The sequence below is a fragment of the Macaca mulatta genome, chromosome 19 (assembly GCF_049350105.2).
Source record: "Macaca mulatta isolate MMU2019108-1 chromosome 19, T2T-MMU8v2.0, whole genome shotgun sequence".
Taxonomy (NCBI): domain Eukaryota; kingdom Metazoa; phylum Chordata; class Mammalia; order Primates; family Cercopithecidae; genus Macaca; species Macaca mulatta.
In genome coordinates, this window is record NC_133424.1 from 48860286 (window position 1) to 48880617 (window position 20332).

At 43.1% G+C, this 20332-nt stretch overlaps 2 protein-coding genes and 1 long non-coding RNA gene across 16 annotated transcripts in view; 1 reads left to right on the forward strand and 2 right to left on the reverse strand.

Annotated features, from left to right (window-relative positions):
- Window positions 1-5660, reverse strand: part of ZNF573 (zinc finger protein 573) — a 49210-nt gene extending 43550 nt beyond the window's left edge. For all 14 annotated transcript variants that reach the window (XM_077982496.1, XM_077982495.1, XM_077982493.1 and 11 more), the window contains exon 1: window positions 5612-5660. The gene's annotated coding sequence lies outside the window, so the exon portion shown is untranslated. The remainder of the gene's footprint in view (window positions 1-5611) is intronic.
- Window positions 5661-5749: 89 nt separating this feature from the next.
- Window positions 5750-12655, forward strand: LOC144337445 (uncharacterized). The gene is made up of 2 exons (XR_013410608.1): window positions 5750-6091; window positions 11234-12655. It is a non-coding gene; the product is annotated as an uncharacterized LOC144337445 (long non-coding RNA).
- Window positions 12656-19581: 6926 nt separating this feature from the next.
- Window positions 19582-20332, reverse strand: part of LOC144337089 (uncharacterized) — a 36321-nt gene continuing 35570 nt past the window's right edge. The window contains exon 7 of the mRNA XM_077979911.1: window positions 19582-19650. Within this exon, the coding sequence (XP_077836037.1) occupies window positions 19582-19650 (69 nt within the window). The remainder of the gene's footprint in view (window positions 19651-20332) is intronic.

Below are 20332 nucleotides of genomic sequence, written 5' to 3' on the forward strand. Positions count from 1 at the left end.
CACTGTGGAAGAGAAGTTTGAGACTAGTGGAGGATGGTTCATGAGGTTTAAGGAAAGACGGCATCTCCATAACATAAAAGTCCAAGGTCCAGTCTGGCCAACATGGTGAAACCCCATCTCTACTAAAAATACAAAAATTAGTCTGGTGTGGTGGCAGGTACATGCAATCCCAACTACTCGGGAGGCTGAAGCAGGAGAATTGCTTAAACCTAGGAGGCGAAGGTTGCAGTGAGCCCAGATCGCGTCATTGTACTCCAGCAGCCTGGGCAACAGAGCGAGACTCTGTCTCAAAAAAAAAAAAAAGTGCAAGGTGAAGCAACAAGAGCTGATGTAGCAGCTGTTCTAAGTCATCCAGAAGATCTAGCTAACATAACTGACAAAGGTAGCTACACTAAACAGATTTTTCAATGTAGATAAAACAGCCTTCTTTAATGGCCATGACTTCTCCTCTCTAGCTATGAAAAGTCCCAGATGGCATCTTCTTCCATGTCACTACTACTACTCAGAAAAAAAGATACCTTTTTTAATATTATTGGTCATTGACAATGCACAAGTCATCCAAGAGCTGTGATAGAGATATACAAGGACACTGATGTTCTTTTCATGCCTATTAATACAACCACCATTCTGCAGCCCATGGATCAAGCAGTAAGTTTGATTTTCAGTCTATTATTTAAGAAATCCACTTCATAAGGCTATAGCTGCCATACATCATGATTCCTCTGATGGATGTAGGCAAAGTACATAGAAAACCTTGTGGAAAGAACTCACCACTCTACATGCCATTAAGACTATTTGCGATTCATGGGAGGAGGTCAAAATGTCAACATTAACAGGAGTTTAGAAGAAGTTGATTCCAACCCTCACTTTTTTTTTTGAAGACTTTGAGGGCTTCAAAACTTCAACAGAGGAAGGAACTCCAGATGGGGTGGAAATAGCAAGAGAATTAGAAGTGGAGCCTGAGGGTGAGCATATGTGAACTGATGAGGAGTTGCTTCTTATAGTTGAGCAAAGAAAAGTGGTTTCTGGAGATGGTAATCTACTCACGGTGGAGATTCTTTGAACATTGTTGAAATGACAACAAAAGATTTTGGATATTACATTAACTTAGTTGATAAAGCAGCAACAGGGTTTGAGAAGATTGCCTCCAACTTTGAAAGATGTTCTACTGTGGGTAAAATGCTACCAAACAACATTGCATGCTACAGAAAAATATTTTGTGAAAGGAAGAGTCAATCCATGCAGGAAACTTCATTGTTGCACTTTTTTTTTTTTTTGGAGACAAGCTCTCACTCTGTTGCCCAGGCTGGAGTACAGTGGTGCGATCTCAGCTCACCGGAGCCTCCACCTCCCAGGTTCAAGCAATTTTCATGGCTCAGTCTCAGCCTCCCGAGTAGTTGGGATTATAGGCATGTACCACCATGCCTGGGTAATTTTTGTATTTTTAGTAGAGACGGGGTTTCACCATGTTAGCCAGGATGGTCTTGAACTCCTAGCCTCAGGTGATCTGTCTGCCTCGGCCTCCCAACGTAGGTATGTAGATTTTTTAGATATAATGTCGTTGCCCACTTAATTGACTACTTTAAACATAACTTTTATATGCACTGCAAGACCAAACAGGCTCATCTTATTTTTTTTTTTTTATTTTTTATGTTTTTTTTGAGACGAGTCTCGCTTTGTCACCAGGCTGGAGTGCAGTGGCATGATCTCAGCTCACTGCAACCTCCACCACCCAGGTTCAAGCTATTCTCCTGCCTCAGCCTCCCAAGTAGCTGGGACTACAGGCGCCCGCCACCATGTCCAGCTAATTTTTGTATTTTTAGTAGACACGGGGTTTCACCATGTTGGCCAGGATGGTATCGATCTCTTGACCTCGTGATCCGCCTGCTTCAGCCTCCCAAAGTTTTATTTTGATACTTGCCTTTACCTCTGTGGTCTGGAACCAAACCCACAATATCACCAACATATGCCTATACAGCATAATCCCACATTATAACCACTCTTTTGCTTACATCCTCACCTCCATGAACTTCTCTGCTTCATTTTTGCTGAAATACAGTTGTTTCTCAGTATCTGAGGGGGACTGGTTCCAGGACTCCCATGGATACCAAAAATCCATGGATACAAAAGTCCCTTATATAAAATGGTATAGTATTCACCGGGTGTGGTGGCTCATGACTGTAATCCCAGCACTTTGGGAGGCCGAGGCAGGCTGATCACTTGAGGTCAGGAGTTTGAGACCAGCCTGACCAACATGGTGAAACCCTGTCTCTACTGAAAACACAAAAATTAGCTGGGTGTGGTGGCGCGCATCTGTAATCCCAGCTACTCAGGAGGCTGAGGCAGGAGAATTGCTTGAACCTGGGAGGCAGAGGTTGCAGTGAGCCAAGACTGCGCCACTGCACTCCAGCCTGAGTGACACAGCGAGAGCGAGACTCCGTTTCAAAAAAAAAAAAGTATAGTATTTGCATATAACCTACATGCATCTTCCTGTATACAGATGGTCCCAGACTTACAATGGTTTAACTTACAATTTTTAGACTTTAGGACGGTGTTAAAGTTATACTCATGCAGTATGTTCCTGGATTTCCAATGGAGTTAGGAGTTTATCTGGATGCAACCCCAGCAGAAGTTGAGGAGTGTCTGTACTTTAAATAATCTCTAGACTACCTATAATACCTTAAAAAATATAAATGGTATATAAGTAGTTGTTATCCTGTGTTGTTTAGGGAATAATGACAAGGAAAAAAGTCTGTACATGTTCAGAACAGACACAACCATCATAGGTAAGCCTAATTACACTTTCAGTCTGTGGTTGGTTGAATCCATAGATGTGGAACCCACAGAAACAAAGGGCTCATTGTATCACAACCTTAGGTAAATCTAACTCTTTTTTACTCTATGCTTGATCTTATGCAACTGGTATAGTCAAAGAAAAATGTGTGAGCCATGATGTGCCACCTCACTCCAGCCTGTGCAACAGAGAACCTGTTGCTATAAAAAACAAAGAGATATATATGCAGATTAGACTCATATTAAAATAGTCACAAACCAGAAGCAGGACATTAACACTGCCCAGCATTCCTATTCGATTTATTTTCTTCCTTCCTTCCTTCCTTCCTTTTCTTTCTTTCTTCCTCTTTCTTCCCCTTTCTTTCTCTCCCTTCCTTTCTTCTTGTTTCTCCTTTCTTTCTCTTTCTTTTTTCTTTCTCTCTCTCCTTCTCTCCCTTTCTCTTTTCTTTTTCTTTTCTTTCTTTCTTTCCCCTCTCTCTTCTTCCTTCTTTCTTTCCTTTCTTTCTTTCCTTTTTTCTTTCTCTCTCTCTCTCTCTCTCTTTCTCTCTTTCTTTCTTTCTTGGTTGAGACAGAGTCTTGCTCTGTCACCCAGGCTACAGTGCAGTGGTACAATCACAGCTCACTACAGTCTCAATCTCCTGGGCGTGATCACCGGATCCTCTTGCCTCAGCCTGCCACGTGGTTGGGACTACAGGTGTGCACCATCACTCCCAGCTAATTTTTTGATGTTTTTGTAGAGACAGGGTTTTACTTAGTTGCCTAGGCTGGTCTCAAATTCCTGAATCAAGTGATACTCCTACCGTAGCCTCCCAAAATGCTGGGATTCCAGGTATGAGCCATGGCACCCAGCTCCCATTCTATTTCGTTTCTTTTCTTTTTTTTTTTCTTTTCAATTGAGATGGAGTCTCACTCTGTCACCAGAACGAGGAGTGCAGTGGTTCAGTCTCGGCTCACTGCAACCTCCACCTCCCAGTTTCAAATGATTCTCCTGCCTCAGCCTGCTGAGTAGCTGGGATTACAGGCATGCACCTCCACCATGCCTGGCTAATTTTTGTATTTTTAGTAGAGACGGGGTTTACCATGTTGGTCAGGCTGGTTTCCAACTCTTGACCTCAAGTGATCTGCCCTCCTCTGCCTCCCAAAGTGCTGGGATTACAGGAGTGGCCACCACACCCAGCTCCATTCTATTTTCTTAATCATTTCCTTTTCTTACTCAGACTATCAATGAGAAAATCTTGGCTGACAGTGAAACCGCATGTTAGAAAGTTAGGCCTCAACAATATAAATATGCTAAATGAAAAGCATTATACTCTTACAACCTTAAAAGAATAAGTTACCCCTTTGTCTCAAACTACATCAGTAACAGCAACAATAATCGTAAAGAGAGGAAGATTGCTGTCCTTGATGCTAAACTGAATTTTTAGGTTCTCTTTACCATATGAGAATACATGGAAGAATCTGAATGATATGCCAAATGAATATGAGATTTTTTTTTTTTTTTTTTTTTTTGAGAGTCTTGCTCTGTAGCCCAGGCTGGAGTGCAGTGGCAAGATGTCGGCTCACTGCAACCTCCGCCTCCTGGGCTCTCCTTCCTCAGCCTCCCGAGTAGCTGGGATTACAACCGTGCACCATCATGCCAGACTAATTTTTGTATTTTTAGTAGTGATGGGGTTTCGTCATGTTGGCCAGCCTGGTCTCGAATTCCTGACCTCAAGTGATCCGCCCGCCTTGGCCTCCCAAAATGCTGCGATTACAGGCATGAGCCACCACACTCGGCAGAATATAAGAACGTTAATGAGATTCAGCTCAATGGCTCCCAAAATCTACTGGGAAAAAAGCAGATTGGTATTAGGACATTCAGACACATTTCAGACAAAGGGAAGCATGCCCTAAAACCAGTAATCTTAGGAAAGAAAAAAGCCAACTAGCCTAAACATTGATTTTTAGACGTGAAAGAATTTTTTTCCTCCTCATCAGAGTCCTTTTGAGTAATAGCAGGACCAAGGAGGGGGAAAAGAATCATGAGTTACCAGGTCCTTCCTTGAAGCACGGAATGCCTCGTAACACAATACCCTCCACACCTTCCCTGTTCACACACTTTAACACATGGAGGTAGGAGGGAGGCTGGAATCTGGGTATGAGTTCACAGCAGGTTCCTGGGGTCAGAGCTCTGGGAAAGACGAGGTTCTGAGACAAGTAGCTCGCTCTCAGAGTTCACAAAGAAATAACCTCCCAGGCGTTTCCAATCTCACAGCAAGTCAATGCCTTCTTGCTGGAAAACTTCATTTAGAGTTCAGTATCCAATTTCCCTCTTGCAGACATTTTTTGTGTGTGTGTCAGCCGCAAGCAGCTGTGAGGAGAGAGGGGAGAAGACGCATCCAGGAACCTACAGCCACGACTCAAAGTGACACCGCAGTGCCACCGCAATCAACGTACATGAAAAGGACAAGCACCTCACATCCCCGTCACGCAAGCACAGCCACTCACTCACCTGTCACAGCCTCACAACCGCACCCACCGTCAAGGAGGCACATCACAGCCTCTCACACGCACAGTTTCTCTCTCACACACTCTCAAACATTCTCCATCTGACATATACAACATTCTCTCACGTGCGCACTCAAATACCCTCCTCTGCTGTTCATGCACCCACGGGCCTGAGATTCCGATAACAACTGGTCATCCAACTACAGGCTTCCACGGTTTAAGCGCTTCCTCCACCACCCCGGCCGGTTTAGGTTGGGCTCCAGTGTAACTTGATTGCCCAGAGCTCTGCCTGCGAGTACCCTGTGCCCATCCTGAAATGAGTTCAACTCACCTTGCAAAAGAACCACGCGAAAACGGAAAGGAAGCCATAGATTGGGTGTTCCCGTTGCCCTCTGGGAAATGTAGTTTAAGCCTAAAGATCCATGACGGCGGTGGCTTGTGGGAAAAGTGTCTCGGAACCCCAAATCCCGGTTAGATTGCAGGCACCGTCGGACGCTGGCTCCCGGAGGGTTTAATCTTCCCTCTACCCGGAGTGCGCAGACACAGAGACTTACTGCGCTGGCGAAGATAGCTGAGGCGAAGCCATGTTCGACTTGTCCTCGGAGTCCTGAGGGTTTCAGTGACCACAGAAGGCTGAGAAGGGGAATCCGAACTCGGAGCTGCCGGAAGCCTCGGGCTGGTTGAGTGTAGAGCCGGTCGGGGAGGGGGTTCAAGGTGTGGCCGCGAGGGCGAGCGTGGGGGATCGGGTATGAGCTCCCGAGGGCGGGGACTCTGCTCTGTGTCCCCTGAGGAGGTCCAGCCTTGTTATAAGGTATGAGAAAAGTAACTTTTAAAGAATGGACAAATATTAATTGTATGTTTTATATACTGATAGAGTACAATATGCTGTTTTGATCTATGTTTACAATGTGAAATGATTAAGTCAAGCTAATTAAATCTGTCACCTCACTTTTTTGTGGTGAAAACATTTAAAATCTACTCTTTGAGCAATTTTGAAACATACAACACATTATTTATGTAGTTGCTATTCTGTGCAATAGATTACTAAAGTTTGTTCCTGCTAACTAACTGAAATTTTGTACTCCTTTAATTAATATCTCCCTTTCCCCCATTTTTCAGTCTCTGGTAAACACTATTCTCTGCCTCTTAAGAGTTAGACTTTTTTAGATTCCACAAATACCACTTATGTGATATTTGTATTTGTCTTTCTGTTCCTGGCTTCTCTCACTTAGCATAATGTCCTCTTGGTTTATCCATGTTGTCACAGATGACAGAATTTTCCTCGTTTTATTTTTATTTTTTATTTATTTTCTAAAAATCTATCTTTTATTTGTTTTTTAAAAACTCCATCTTGAGACGGAGTTTCACTCTTGTCGCCCGGGCTGGAATGCAGTGGCACAGTCTCAGCTCACTGCAACCTCTGCCTGCCCAGTCCAAGCAATTCTTGTGTCTCAGCCTCCCAAGTATCTGGGATTATAGGCATGCGCCCCTACATCGGCTAATTTTTGTATTTTCAGTAGAGACAGGGTTTCACCATGTTGATCTGGCTGGTCTCGAACTCCTGACCTCAGGTGATCCACTCACCTTGGCCTCTCAAAGTGCTGTGTTTACAGGTGTGAGCCACTGTGCCCGGCCAATTTTCCTCTTTTTAAAAAGTGAATAGTATTCCTTTATATATACATATATATGTATATGACATTATATATATAATATGTAACATTCTCTTCATCCATTTATAACATGCTGGACACCTAGGTTGCTTCCATATCCAATGCAGAATAATGCTGCAGTGAATATGGTAGTGCAGTTCTCTCTTCAGCATGCTGATTTCAATTCCTTTAGCTATACACCCACAGGTGGGATTGCTGGAACATAGAGTAATTCTATTTTTAGTTTCTGATGAATCGCCATATTATTTTCCATAATGGCTGTATTAATATACATTGGGAAATGTACTTACTTTTGATGCTGTTGGGAATGGACTGGTTTATTGAATAAATTGTGTTAGGTACATTGACTAATGAGTGGGTAGAAGTGAAGTTATATTTACTTAATTCTTTAAGGCATAGTCAAAACAGACTGAATAATTAAATGTAAAAATGATCTGGAGAAAACGTTTTTGGCTTTTTTTTGAGATGGAGTCTCGCTCTGTTGACCAGGCTGGAGTGCAGTCGTGCGATCTCGGCTCACTGCAACCTCTGTCTCCCGGGTTTGAGTGCTTCTCCTGCCTCAGCCTCCCAAGTAGCTGGGATTACAGGCATGTGCCACCGCACCTGGCTAATTGTATATGTTTTAAAATATTGAGTTAGGAATACATTTTCTAAGCTAAATTGACGTGAAATGCTAAGGAAATAGTGAGATTTAACTTGATAATTATGTGTCTGAATGAATCAGCCAATTAATAAAATTAAAACAGGCCAGGGGCTGTGTTGCATGCCTGTCATCCCAGTACTTTGGGAGGCCAAGACAGGCAGATCGCTTGAGTCCAGGAGTTTGAGACCAGCCTGAGCAACACATCAAAACGCTGTCTCTACAAAATACAAAAATTAGCCAGGCGGGGTAGCATATGCCTGTAGTCCCCACTACTTGGGAGGCTGAGGCAGGAGGATCACCTGAGCCCAGGGAAGTGGAGGCTGCAGTGAGCTGTGATCCTGCCACTGCACTTCCAGCCTGGGCGACAGAGTGAGACCCTGTCCCAAAGAAACTAAAATAAAATGAAATGAAAACAAATACAAGACAAAAATGGATAGACTTAACACACAGTATGATGAACAGACATAGATAACAATACTGATCCAGTGTGTTTCTGTTATCAAACTCTTGGTCACTAGTCTAAAGGAAATGGGAATGGTGACTATAAATTCACAACCATTTACAACATTAGAAATACAAATTATCATCAGATATATCAGACTCACAATTACTTGCCCTTTTAAAAATTCATCCTGCTCTCCATAATTAAGAAAATATTGATAACTCTTTTTTGCCCTTAACTTAGCCCTTTGTGCTCCTGAATCTCTGAATTTGTGTTCACATCTTAAGACTCTTTTTGTAATTATTTACTGTAGCTTTTTGTCTTCAGTTGAGACATCACCTATATTCTCTTTACACTTTTCCACAAATGACTCAATTTTTTCATAAGCATCATTGATGAGTTCCATGTATGTGATGATAGTGTAATGATAAATTATCAATGTGGTTTCCCTCCAGTCTTGTTCATTATTCAAGTGACTCTCCTTGGTTTAGCAACAGGTCAGGAGGTATCTATGACATTTTGTTCAGGTTAAGCAGTAAGAAGAAAACAAAATCTACATTATCTTTTTCATATTTTAAACACAAGCCAACAAATAATTTGGAAGGACCCGTGATTAGGCAGTGAGGATTTTATGCTCCCTCAAGAGTAATTGAGATTGTTTAATTGTATGGAGGAATGAACACATCTCAAAGGGAAGCAAGAAGATACAATATTTAGATCACAGAAACATTAGGAAGTGGCTTTGCACCGTGGCTACACCACTGTACACAGGAAATATCGGCACCGTGGCACACACCTGTAATCCCAGCACTTTGGGAGGCTGGGGCAGGTGGATGACCTGAGGTCAGGAGTTTAAGACCAGCCTGACGAACATGGTGAAACCCCATCTCTACTAAATACAAAAAATTAGCTGGGTGTGGTGGCACACACCTGTAATCCCAGCTACTTCGGAGGCTGAGGCAGGAGAATCGCTTGAACCTGGGAGGCGGAGGTTGCAGTGAGCTGAGATGGTGCCATTGCACTCCAGCCCGGGCAACAAGAGTGAAACTCTGTCTCAAAAAAAAAAAAATCACTGCCACAAACTTTTTCACATAGGATGATGAAGGATTCCAGAGCCCCTGCTACCTCTAGGGGCTCCTCCCCCTGCCATACCACACATATATCTTGACAGGGCCTGTTACAGAGAAGAAAAGGCCCAGTAAATTAATATCACAATCATTGACACATACCCACCAGAAAACTCAAAGTAAAATTTTGACAAAATTAAGTGTCAGCAAGAATGCAAAGATTTGGGAATTATGAGACATTGTAAGACTGTCAGTTGGTGTGTTAACTTTGGGATGAAACCAATAATACCTAGTAAAGCTGAAGATACGTTTACCCTGTAACCTATGGTTTTACCTCTTGCTTTATACCATACATAAATACACACTAATGGTAACCAAATAGAAATACAAAAATACAACAGCATCATTTATAACTTACAAAAATGAACACAACCCACATGTCCACCAACCATGAAGGGATACAAACTGGTGTACTCTTTTTTTGTTTGTTTGTTTGTTTGTTTTTTGAGACTGAGTCTCACTCTGTTGCCCAGGCTGGAGTGCAGTGGCGCGATCTCAGCTCACTGCAACCTCCACCTCCCAGGTTCAAGTGATTCTCCTGCCTCAGCCTCCCGAGTAGCTGGGATTAAAGGTGTGCACCATCACTCCTGACTAATTTTTGGTTTTTTGTTTCTTTGTTTGCTTTGAGACGGAGTCTCACTCTGTTGCCCAGGCTGGAGTGCAGTGGTGCAATCTTGGCTTGCTGCAGCCTCCGCCTCCTGGGTTCAAGCGATTCTCCTGCCTCAGCCTCCCAAGTAGCTGGGACTACAGGTCCAGCTAATTTTTTGTATTTTTAGTAGAGATGGTGTTTCACCACTTTAGCCAGGATGGTCTCGATCTCCTGACCTCATGATCCGCCCGCCTCAGCCTCCCAAAGTGCTGGGATTACAGGCATGAGCCACCACATCTAGCTGGTGTACTGTTTTAATAGAATGCAGAACCGATGCTAGATGTGAATATTAAATACTTAATATTGAATAATAGAAGCCAGATACAGCAGGATACAGACTATTACTCCAATTATGTAAGAGGAAAACCAGGCAAAATCAGACTATACTTTAGGCATATAAAAATACATAATAAGGCCATGATTCATGCTAAATGAGTAGATTTTAGCTTCCCTTGCCACACGCAAAAAATGTGGGTATCTGTGAGATGATAGAGATGTTAATTAGTTTCACTTTATACTATGTATATGTATCCTATAACATAATGTTGTGTATCTTAAATATACACAATAAAATACTTAAAAAAAGAAAAAATTTTGACCAGATGTGGTGGCTCATGCCTGTAATCCCAGCACTTTGGGAGGCTGAGGGATGAGGATTGCTTGAGCCCAGGAGTTCAAGAACAGCCTGGGCAACATAGTGAGACCTTATCAAAAAAGAAAAGGAGGCCAGGTGTGGTGACTCATGCCTATAATCTCAGCACTTTGAGAGGCCGAGGCGGGCAGATCACAAGGTCAGGTGTTTGAGACCAGCCTGGCCAACATGGTGAAACCTCATCTTTACTAAAGATACAAAACATCTTTACAAAAAGATACAAAACATTAGCCAGGCATGGTGGCTCACACCTGTAACCCCAGCTATTCAGAAGACTGAGGCAGGAGAATTGCTTGAACCCAGGAGGCGGTGGTCGTGCCTCGTGAGCCGAGATCGTGCCATTGCACCCCAGCCTGGGCAATAGGGCAAGACTCTGTCTCAAAAAAAAAAAAAAAAAAAAAGAAAACAAAATTATGAAAGGATGCCCAACAGAATTAAAATGTTGACTCTAAAGTGAGCTACTGAATGACGGGGATGCATGAGAGAAAATGTTACTTAACATTTTTATACCTATTGAATTGAATCGTATGTATGCATTATAAATTTAAATGTGCAATAATGCAGATAACTCAAATGTGGGTATGCTTTGATTAGGACTTTGCATTTCCCATTTGCTCAACTTCCTTATGATTGTAGATGCATATGAATAGAAATACAAAATTTAAGGAGACACAGGACTTCTGATAGCCCTTTTTTCTTTCCACATTTTGTGTCTCTGGCTGTAGTTTGCTATATGTGCCCCTATGGCTAATGAGCAAAATGTTTTTCAGATGGATACCTGTGACCAAGCATTGCAAGTTAAAGATATTTCTGAATCTTGGACCTCTTAGTTCCTGTGAAGCCTGCCAATGCATAATAAAGCAGAGAGGAATGTAAAAGGTTGCTGCATCGATAATCAATTTCTGGTGAGCAGTAATTACAGGTAATGTAAAATGAGACAATTATTGCTTTTCATCATATCTTAAAGGAACTCCTACAGTCGATGATTTTGAACAAAACACCTAAGTTCACTCTCCTCTTTTCTATAATGAAAAGACATTATCCAGTAGAAGTTCAAGAGTAAAATCTGAAGGCAACTTATCTGACCTGGCCACATGGCCTTGCCACTTATTCAACATAACTTTCTACACACTAACCTCTCCAGACCTCAGATCTTCAACTCTCTAAAATGGAAACATAGTGGTATTTACCTCTAGAACTGCAGCTGAACTGAGCATTTTAGGGAAGGAACAAACACACACATGATAGATATAGTCAGATTATGAACCTAGTGTAGCCCAGAATACAGAAATTTCTCAGTAATAGAGATCCTCAAGAGAAAAATCACATGTAGCCTATCTCAGTGGCCTTTCATGTGGCAAATGAAAAGTGAAAGTCCATAATGAGAAAGACATGGGCAGCCAGTGACACCATCCATTCAATGTAGACTCTCAACATACTTGACAGTCGTTACCTGTTATACCCCAACCCAAACCATACATAAACCTCAAGCCTCAGTCAGAAATATTTATGGACAACCAGGTATATTATTCTGTGCTTCCAGTCAAAACTCAGGTAGACCACATTTTATGTGACAGGAGAAGGCACAGTTGATGCCCAGTTAACCCTGAGATCATCTCTGCCTGCAGCTTCCTATCATCATAGCAAGCTCTTTCCCTTCAGTGCATTGTCTGTATCTGCCCTTTGCTATATAGGTAGCAAAAATAAGCATCTGAAAAGATGCTTAACTAGGGAATTCACTGTGTCACTAGGGAATTCAAAATTCAAAAATTCACATTCAGTATGTCACTAGGGAATTCAAATTAAAACAACGATGAGACACCACTACACATCTATTAGACTGGCTCAGATCCAAACACTGACACCACCAAATGCTGGTGAGGATATGGAGCAACAGGAACTCTCATTGATTGCCGCTGGGAATGCAAAATGGTACAGCCACTGTGGAAGGCAGTTTTGCAAATTGCTGCAAAACTAAACATATGCTTACCATATGATCTGACGATTGCATTCTTTGGTATATACCCAAATGAGTTGAAAACTTATATCCACTCAAATCCTCCACACGAATGTTTATAGCAGCTTATACATAACCAACAAAGATTGGAAGTAACCAAGATATCCTACAATAGGGAAATGGATAAACTCTGAAATATTCATACAATGGAATATTTTTCAGGAATAAAAAGAAATGAACTACCAAGGCATGAAAAGACATGGAGGAATCTTAAACATGTATTTCTAAATGAAAGAAGCTAATGCAAAAAGGCCACATAGTGTATAGTTCCAATTATATGCAATACTAGAAAAGGCAAAACTAGGCAGATGGTATTATAAAAGTTCAGAGGTTGTCAGAGGCTTGAGCAGAGGGAAGGATGAATAGGTGGAACACAGAGGATTTTTAGGGCAATGAAACTTTTCTCTGTGACCCTCTAATGGTGGATATATGTTCTTATGCATTTGTCAAAGCCCATAAATGGTACAACACAAGGAGTGAAGCTTAATATAAGCCATGAACTTAATAATATCCATATTGACTCATCAAGCATAACAAATGTACCACACTAACAAGATGATAATAGAGGAAGTGTGTGTACTGTGGTGTGAGGGGGGATAGTAGAGCTCAATATGCCCTCTGCTCTGTTTTTCTGTACACCTACAACTGTTCTAAAAATTAACTCAATTATTTATTTATCTTTTGGAGACAGGGTCTCGTGCTGTCACTCAGGCTGGAGTGCAGTGGTGCAATCACAGCTCACTGCAGCCCCAACCTCCAGGGCTCAATCAATCCTCCCACCTCAGCCTCCTGAGTAGCTGGGACCACAGGTATGTGCCACCATGCCCGGCACATTTCGTAGGCATCTGAAAAGATGTTCAACACCATATGTCACTAGGGAATTCAGATTAAATCAACGATGAGATACCATTACACATCTATTAGACTGGCTTGAATCCAAATGCCAACAACACCAAATGCTGGTGAAGATATGGAGAGACAGGAACTCTGATCTATTGCTGCTGGGAATGCAAAATGGTACAGCCACTGTGGAAGGCAGTTTTGCAAGTTCCTGCCAGGCTAAACATATGCTTACCATACTATCCAGCAAAAAAAAAAAATAAGAATTTAGAATATATTTTATATACTTAAAAATACGTATTTAAAGAAATATATATTTTCTATATATTTTTAAAATAATGTTTTAAATTTTTTTGTAGAGACAGGGTCTCCCTATGTTGCCCAGCGTGCAGAATCTATTAATTTTAAAAATGTTTTAAACTCTTGAGCAAGGAATTATTTGAAGAGTGAAAAATCAAATGATAGAATATTGATTGGTAAATTGCAAATGTTGAATATTAAATAATTTGGATTAATTTTAAATTCCAAAAAGCGAAACTTTAAAAAATATTTTTAAAATTTCCTAATCCCATGTCAATGCATGTTCAACATATTCAGAAGCCGATTTCAGAGAAGAAATAAGCGGTTGACAAGTTCTTAGGTTTTGACTTCGTTTGTTGACTATTTGTATTTGTGAATGGAGAAGTTTAGATTTTGTTCCTTTCTTCTTAGGGTATTGACTAATAATTTTATTAAGCCAGAGAGACAGTAAATTATAATTATTACCTGCTTGTCCATTTTATCTGTTATAAATCTCTCCTCCAAATTCACTTATCTAAAGTTTTTGGTTCTTTTAGCTGCGTGCAGTGGCTCATGCCTGTAATCCCAGCACTTTGGGAGGCTGAAGCAGGAGGATCACTTGAGGTCAGGAGTTCGAGACCAACCTGGGCAACATGGAAAAACCCTGTGCCTACTAAACATACAAAAATTAGGCTGCCAGGCATGGTGGCTCACGCCTGTAATCCCAGCACTTTGGGAGGCCGAGGCAGGCAGATCGCCTGAGGTTGCGAGTTTGAGACCAGCCTGACCAACATGGAGCAACCCCATCTCTACTAAAAATACAAAATTATCCAGGCGTGGTGGCACATGCCTGTAATCCTAGCTAGTTGGGGGGCAGAGGCAGGAGAATAGCTTGAACCCAGGAGGCAGAGGTTGCAATGAGCCGAGATCGTGCCATTGCTCTCCAGCCTGGGCAACAGGAGCAAAACTCTGTCTCAAAAAAAAAAAAAAAATAGCTGGGCATGGTGGCGCATGCCTGTAGTCCCAGCTACTCGGGAGGCTGAGGCAGGAGAATCCCTTGAGCCTAGGAGGCGGAGGTTACAGTGACCTGAGATTGCACCATTGTACTTCAGCCTGGGAAGAAAAAGGTTTTTTTTTTAACTCATTTTTTTTTTAAACTATTCAGATATATGGGATGTTTATAGATAACTACCAAGATAAATAATTACCATATCAAGATTCTAAATTTTAAAAACTATTTTTTCCCTTTGTTACGTTTAAGAAGCCTGTTCCAGGCCGGGGTGGTGGCTCATGCCTACAATCCCAGCACTTTGGGAAGCTGAGGCCAGGGGATGATGAGGTCAAGAGATCAAGACCATCCTGGTCAACATGGTGAAACCTTGTCTCTACTAAAAATATAAAAATTACCTGGGCGTGGTGGTGGGTGCCTGTAGTCCCAGCTACTCGGAAGGCTGAGGCAGGAGAATGACTTGAACCAGGGAGTCGCAGGTGGCAGTGAGCCGAGATCACGCCACTGCACTCCAGCCTGGGACAGAGCGAGACTCGGTGTCAAAAAAAAGAAAAAAAGCCGGGCGTGGTGGCTCACGCCTGTAATCCCAGCATTTTGGGAGGCCAAGGCGGGCAGATCACTTGAGATCAGAAGTTCAAGACCAGCCTGGCAACATGGTGAAACTCTGTCTCTACTGAAAATACAAAAATTAGCTGGGTGTGATGGTATGCACCTGTAATCTCAGCCACTCACAAGGCTGAGGCAGGAGAACCGCTTGAACCCGGGAGGCAAAGGTTTCAGTGAGCCAAGATCATGCCACTGCACTCCAGCCTGGGTGACACAGTGACACTCCGTCTCGAAATAAATAAATAAGGGGGAAAAAAACAAATGTAAAAAACAAGTGAGTCTAAAAGTAGCAATGAATCATAATGCCTAAATTTGTGGGATTGGTGGGACGTGGTGGCTCCTGCCTGTCATCCCTGCACTTTGAGAGACCAAGGTGGGTGGATCACCTGAGGTCAGGAGTTCAAGACCAGCCTCACCAACATGGTGAAACCACGTCTCTACTGAAAATACAAAAATTAGCCGGGCGTGGTGGCAGACGCCTGTAGTCCCAGCTACTAGGGAGGCTGAGGCGGGAGAATGGCTTGAACATGGGAGGCGGAGGTTGCAGTGAGCCGAGATCACGCCACCGCACCCCAGCCTGGGTGACAGAGTGAGACTCCCTCAAAAAAAAAGTTTGTGGGACCAATTACAGTCCAGGCCAGGGGAGCACACACTGGCGACCAACATCTCCCCCTCAGGCACCTTCAGGGTCAAAAGAGTGCGCCTGGAACAGACTGGGAAACTCCAGCAGGCAAAGTAAGGTGCCAGGAATAAAGATACCGCCTGACACATTCTCCACTCTCCCCCCACCCACCCCTCTCCCCACCACGCTTCCATCTGGCTCCAACCCTGCCCTCTCCCCAGCAGCCTCAGATTGAAATCTTGCAAGGAAGACACCGATTCTCAAAGTCACAGGCTTAGGAATCTGAGCTACAAACAAAAATGAGGCCCTGCTTCCGCAACTCCCCTCTACTCCCCTCGGCACTGCTGCCCTGCACCTGCCCCTTCCTCCATAATTTGAACTGTCCTCCCAGAAGCTGGAGGGACGGCCGGCCTGTCAGGAACAGAGGACCAGCATGCGGCAAATGCCTGGGGTAGGTAGGAGCGACAGCGAGATTAGCGCAGGGATGTAAGAAACAAGTGGCTCTCGGACCAGAGAAGACTCTGCGGCAGACGGCACAGTAGACCTTCACAGATGCGTGCGCTGGACAGGAGCTCCCGTTACCGAAAGAATTGTCTGAGAAAGGCTCTGATCTGACCCGAAAGGCCCTTGGTTCCCACGGCAACGCCCTAGGGTCTGGCAGTAACAGGCTCTGTGCCGGGAATCTCTGGGTCTGGGGGGTCCCGCCTCCGCCAGCCTCTCACAGCCGAGGCACCTCCCATTGGCGCCTGATGGGTTAGGGAGGCTTTTCTTCCAGCTGTGACAGATCCAGCCTGAGGAGCGCTCCTGGGTCTGTCTTAGTTGTTTCTTCCCGCCCACCTGCCACTCAAAGCCACAACCCACTTGCACGCCACCGTGTGGACACCTTAAAGCGACCGTCTAGGTCTGAAACGCGCTGAGGGAATGGTCAGCTTCGCTCCCATTAGATGGCTTGGCCCAAAGGACCTAGCGACTGCCCGGACAAAAATTTCTTCCTACAAGCTGCATGTGTCTGTGGGCTCTAAGAGTCAAAACCAAACCCAAAAGAAAAAGCCAACCCACCCCCACTGCAAAACCAAAAACCACCACCAACCCACCTTTCACGTGAGGAGTCCTTGAGAAGGGCTTCTTCAGCCAGGACCAGGAAAGGGAATCTGTACACTTGGCGGGACCCAGAACACCCAGTGGCAGGGACCTGACCCACCACTGACACACAGATCAGGATGCCTCACCCTGAGAGATGACCCCACAAATCTGGCTCTCACAGATTGATTCCACACCCTCTCATCGATCCCACACACATCCCATCACTCACACCAGATTCCCTCATCACTGACCCTACATACGCACAATTGTTGATTCCATGGACCTCATCACTATCCCAAAGACCACCCATCACTAATCTACAGACCCTCCTCTGTCACCCCAGGGACCTCACAGATTCCCCATCCCTGATTCCAGGATCTATAGAACCTCATCTCTTATCCCACATACCTATTAGTAAGAGGATACATTCATGGAAGACTGTGTTGACCATTTTACACATCCATTGCATGTGTGTATGTGTGTGTGTGCTGATTAATGGCTTAGGTAAACTTAACCATTTTGATAGCCAACGCAGTTTTTCTTTTCTTCTTTTTTTTTTTTTTTTTTTTTTTGAGATGGAATCTTGCTCTGTTGCCCAGGCTGGAGTGCAGTGGCGCAATCTTGGCTCACTGCAAGCTCTGCCTCTGAGGTTCACACCATTCTCCTGCCTAAGCCGCACGAGTAGTTGGGACTTCAGGCCGCCCGCCAGCATGCCTGGCTAATTTTTGCATTTTTAGTAGAGACGAGGTTTCACCTTGTTAACCAGGATGGTCTTGATCTCCTGACCTCATGATCTGCGCACCTCAGCCTCCCAAAGTGCTGGGATTACAGGCGTGAGCCACCGTGCCCGGCGGCCAACACAGTTTTTCAATGGCTTTTCTTTTTCCTTCTTTTTCTTGTACATATTTAAAGACCTTACTCCAGTAAGTGTGGATTGCAAATTATTAATGCCTATCCCTTATTGAGTCCTTGTCATGCATATTTGTTATTAATCATAATTCACAATTCTTACAACTCAGAGACACCAAAGACTCACATAAGAAGAATGGCTGTGGGTTTTTGTTATTACTATTTTTTGGTTTCTGTAGATTATAAAAGTCATTCATTTGTATCAAGTCACTAAGTGTATATTTTGTTTTCTAAAAAAAATTGTAATTAAAAATATTTCTTAGACAGGGTCTTGCTCTGTCACCCAGGCTGGAGTGCAGTGGTATAATCATGGCCACTGCAGCCTCAAGCTCCTGGACTCAAGCGATCCTCCCACCTCAGCCTCCCTACTGGCTGAGACCACAGGCATGCACCAATATGCCCACCTAATGAAAAAAAAATTTTTGTACAGATGGGATTCTCACTATATTACAGAGACTGGTCTTGAACTCCTGGGCTCAACTGATCCTCCCACCTTGGCCTCCCAAAGTGTTGAGATTACAGGTGTGAGCCACTGCACCCAGGTGATAAAATCTTTAAAAGAGTAAAATACTTTGGGAATGAATGTAAACTAAATCTTGGGCCTGGCATGGTGGCCTATGCCTGTAATCCCAGCACTTTGGGAGGCCAAGGTGAGGGACTCACTTGAGGTCAGAAGTTCGAGACTAGCCTAGTCAATACGGTGAAATGCCGTCTTTACTAAAAATACAAAAATTAGCTGCGTGTGGTGGCGGGCGCCTGTAATCCCAGCCACTCAGGTTGCTGAGGCACAAGAATTGCTTCAGCACCCTAGGCAGAGGTTTCAGTGAGCTGAGATCCTGCCACTGCACTGTAGCCTGGGTGACAGAGGGAGACTGTCTCAAAAAAAGAAAAGAAGAAAAGAAGAAGAAGAAGGAGGAGGAGGAGGAAGAAGAAGAAGAAGAAGAAAAAGAAGAAGAAGGAGGAGGAGGAGGAGGAAGGAAGAAAAAAATAAGAAGGATTACACTATAGCATCATTAATAAGAAAGGGGACATATCTATAAATATGGAGAAAAATTTTAATTATAAAATAATACTTGTTTGTTCCTCTATATTTAGAAATCTAGAGAGACTATTTTCCTAGAAAAATGTAATTTATCAAAATTGACTTAAGATGATATTGGAGATTTTTTAAACTAAAATATATATATTTTTGTAATCAAAGGAAAGGAACCTCTTCATTTTAAAAGCAGCACTTGGCCGGGCATGGTGGTTCACACCTGTAATCTCAGCACTTTGGGAGCCTGAGACAGTTGGATCACTTGAGGCCAAGAGTTCGAGACCACGCTGGCCAATATGGTGAAACCCCATCCCTACTAAAAATACAAAAAAAAAAAAAAAAAAAAAAAAAAAAATTAGCCAGGTGTGGTGGCTACTGGGGAAGCTGAGGTGGGAGGATCACTTGAATCTGGGAGAGGGGAGGCAGATCGCCCCACTGCACTCTCACCTGGGTGACATAGCAAGACTCAAAAAAAATAAAAAGCAACACTTATACTATGGTACATCCTCAGGTAAGACGTAAAGAAGGAAATTATTTCTAATGAAAATTTCCAGCTCATTGAAGCATGGATTAGATGAGTATAACAAATCTCTGTAAGAATACCTCCTAAAAATCAAAAGCAAAATTAGTTTCCCTTGAGAAACTAATTATAGAAAATATATATACATTACCAAGTGAACTAAGGATCTACCCAAAGAACTATGAAATTAAAAATAATTAATCTAGAACAGCGATCCCCAACCGTTTTGGCACCAGGGACCAGCTTCGTGGCAGTTTTTCCACGGGCTGGGGGAGGGGGTGAGATGATTCAAGCGCGTTACGTTTATCATTAGATTCTCAAAGAGTGAGCAGCCGAGAACCCCTGCATGCTCAGTTCACAGTAGGGCTCACGCTCCTATAAGAATCTGATGCTACTACTGATCTGACAGGGAGGCAGAGCTCAGCTTCCTTCACTGGCTCCTGCTCAGTGCAGCTGGGTTCCTAACTGGGTTCCAATATCAGTCAGTGGCGTGGGGGTTGGGGACCCCTGACATAGAATATCCAGGACTTAACTATTCTGATTTAATTATAAATCTTGATGAATAACAAAATTATTGATCTAACTCTGGTGCTTTCAAGATTAGAAGTCAGCAATCAATTGCTTATGGACCAACCACTGGTTTTGTAAATGAAATTTTATTGGGACACAGCAATACTCATTTGTTTACTCATTTCTTTCCCACTTCAGTAGCACGTATGAGTAGTTGTAAAATATGACCCAAAGCCTAAATTAGTTACTGTTTAGCCCTTTACTGTTGGCCCTTTAAGAAAGAGAGTGCCAACTTGTGGTCTAGATTTATTACTTCTTCTAATATTTATTTGATTTTATGAAGGGTTGTTTCACACATAATTGATTTTTTCAATACTGAAAAACACCTTTTTCCCCACATTTTACCATTTTCTAAATCAGGATGCTACTTACAGTTGA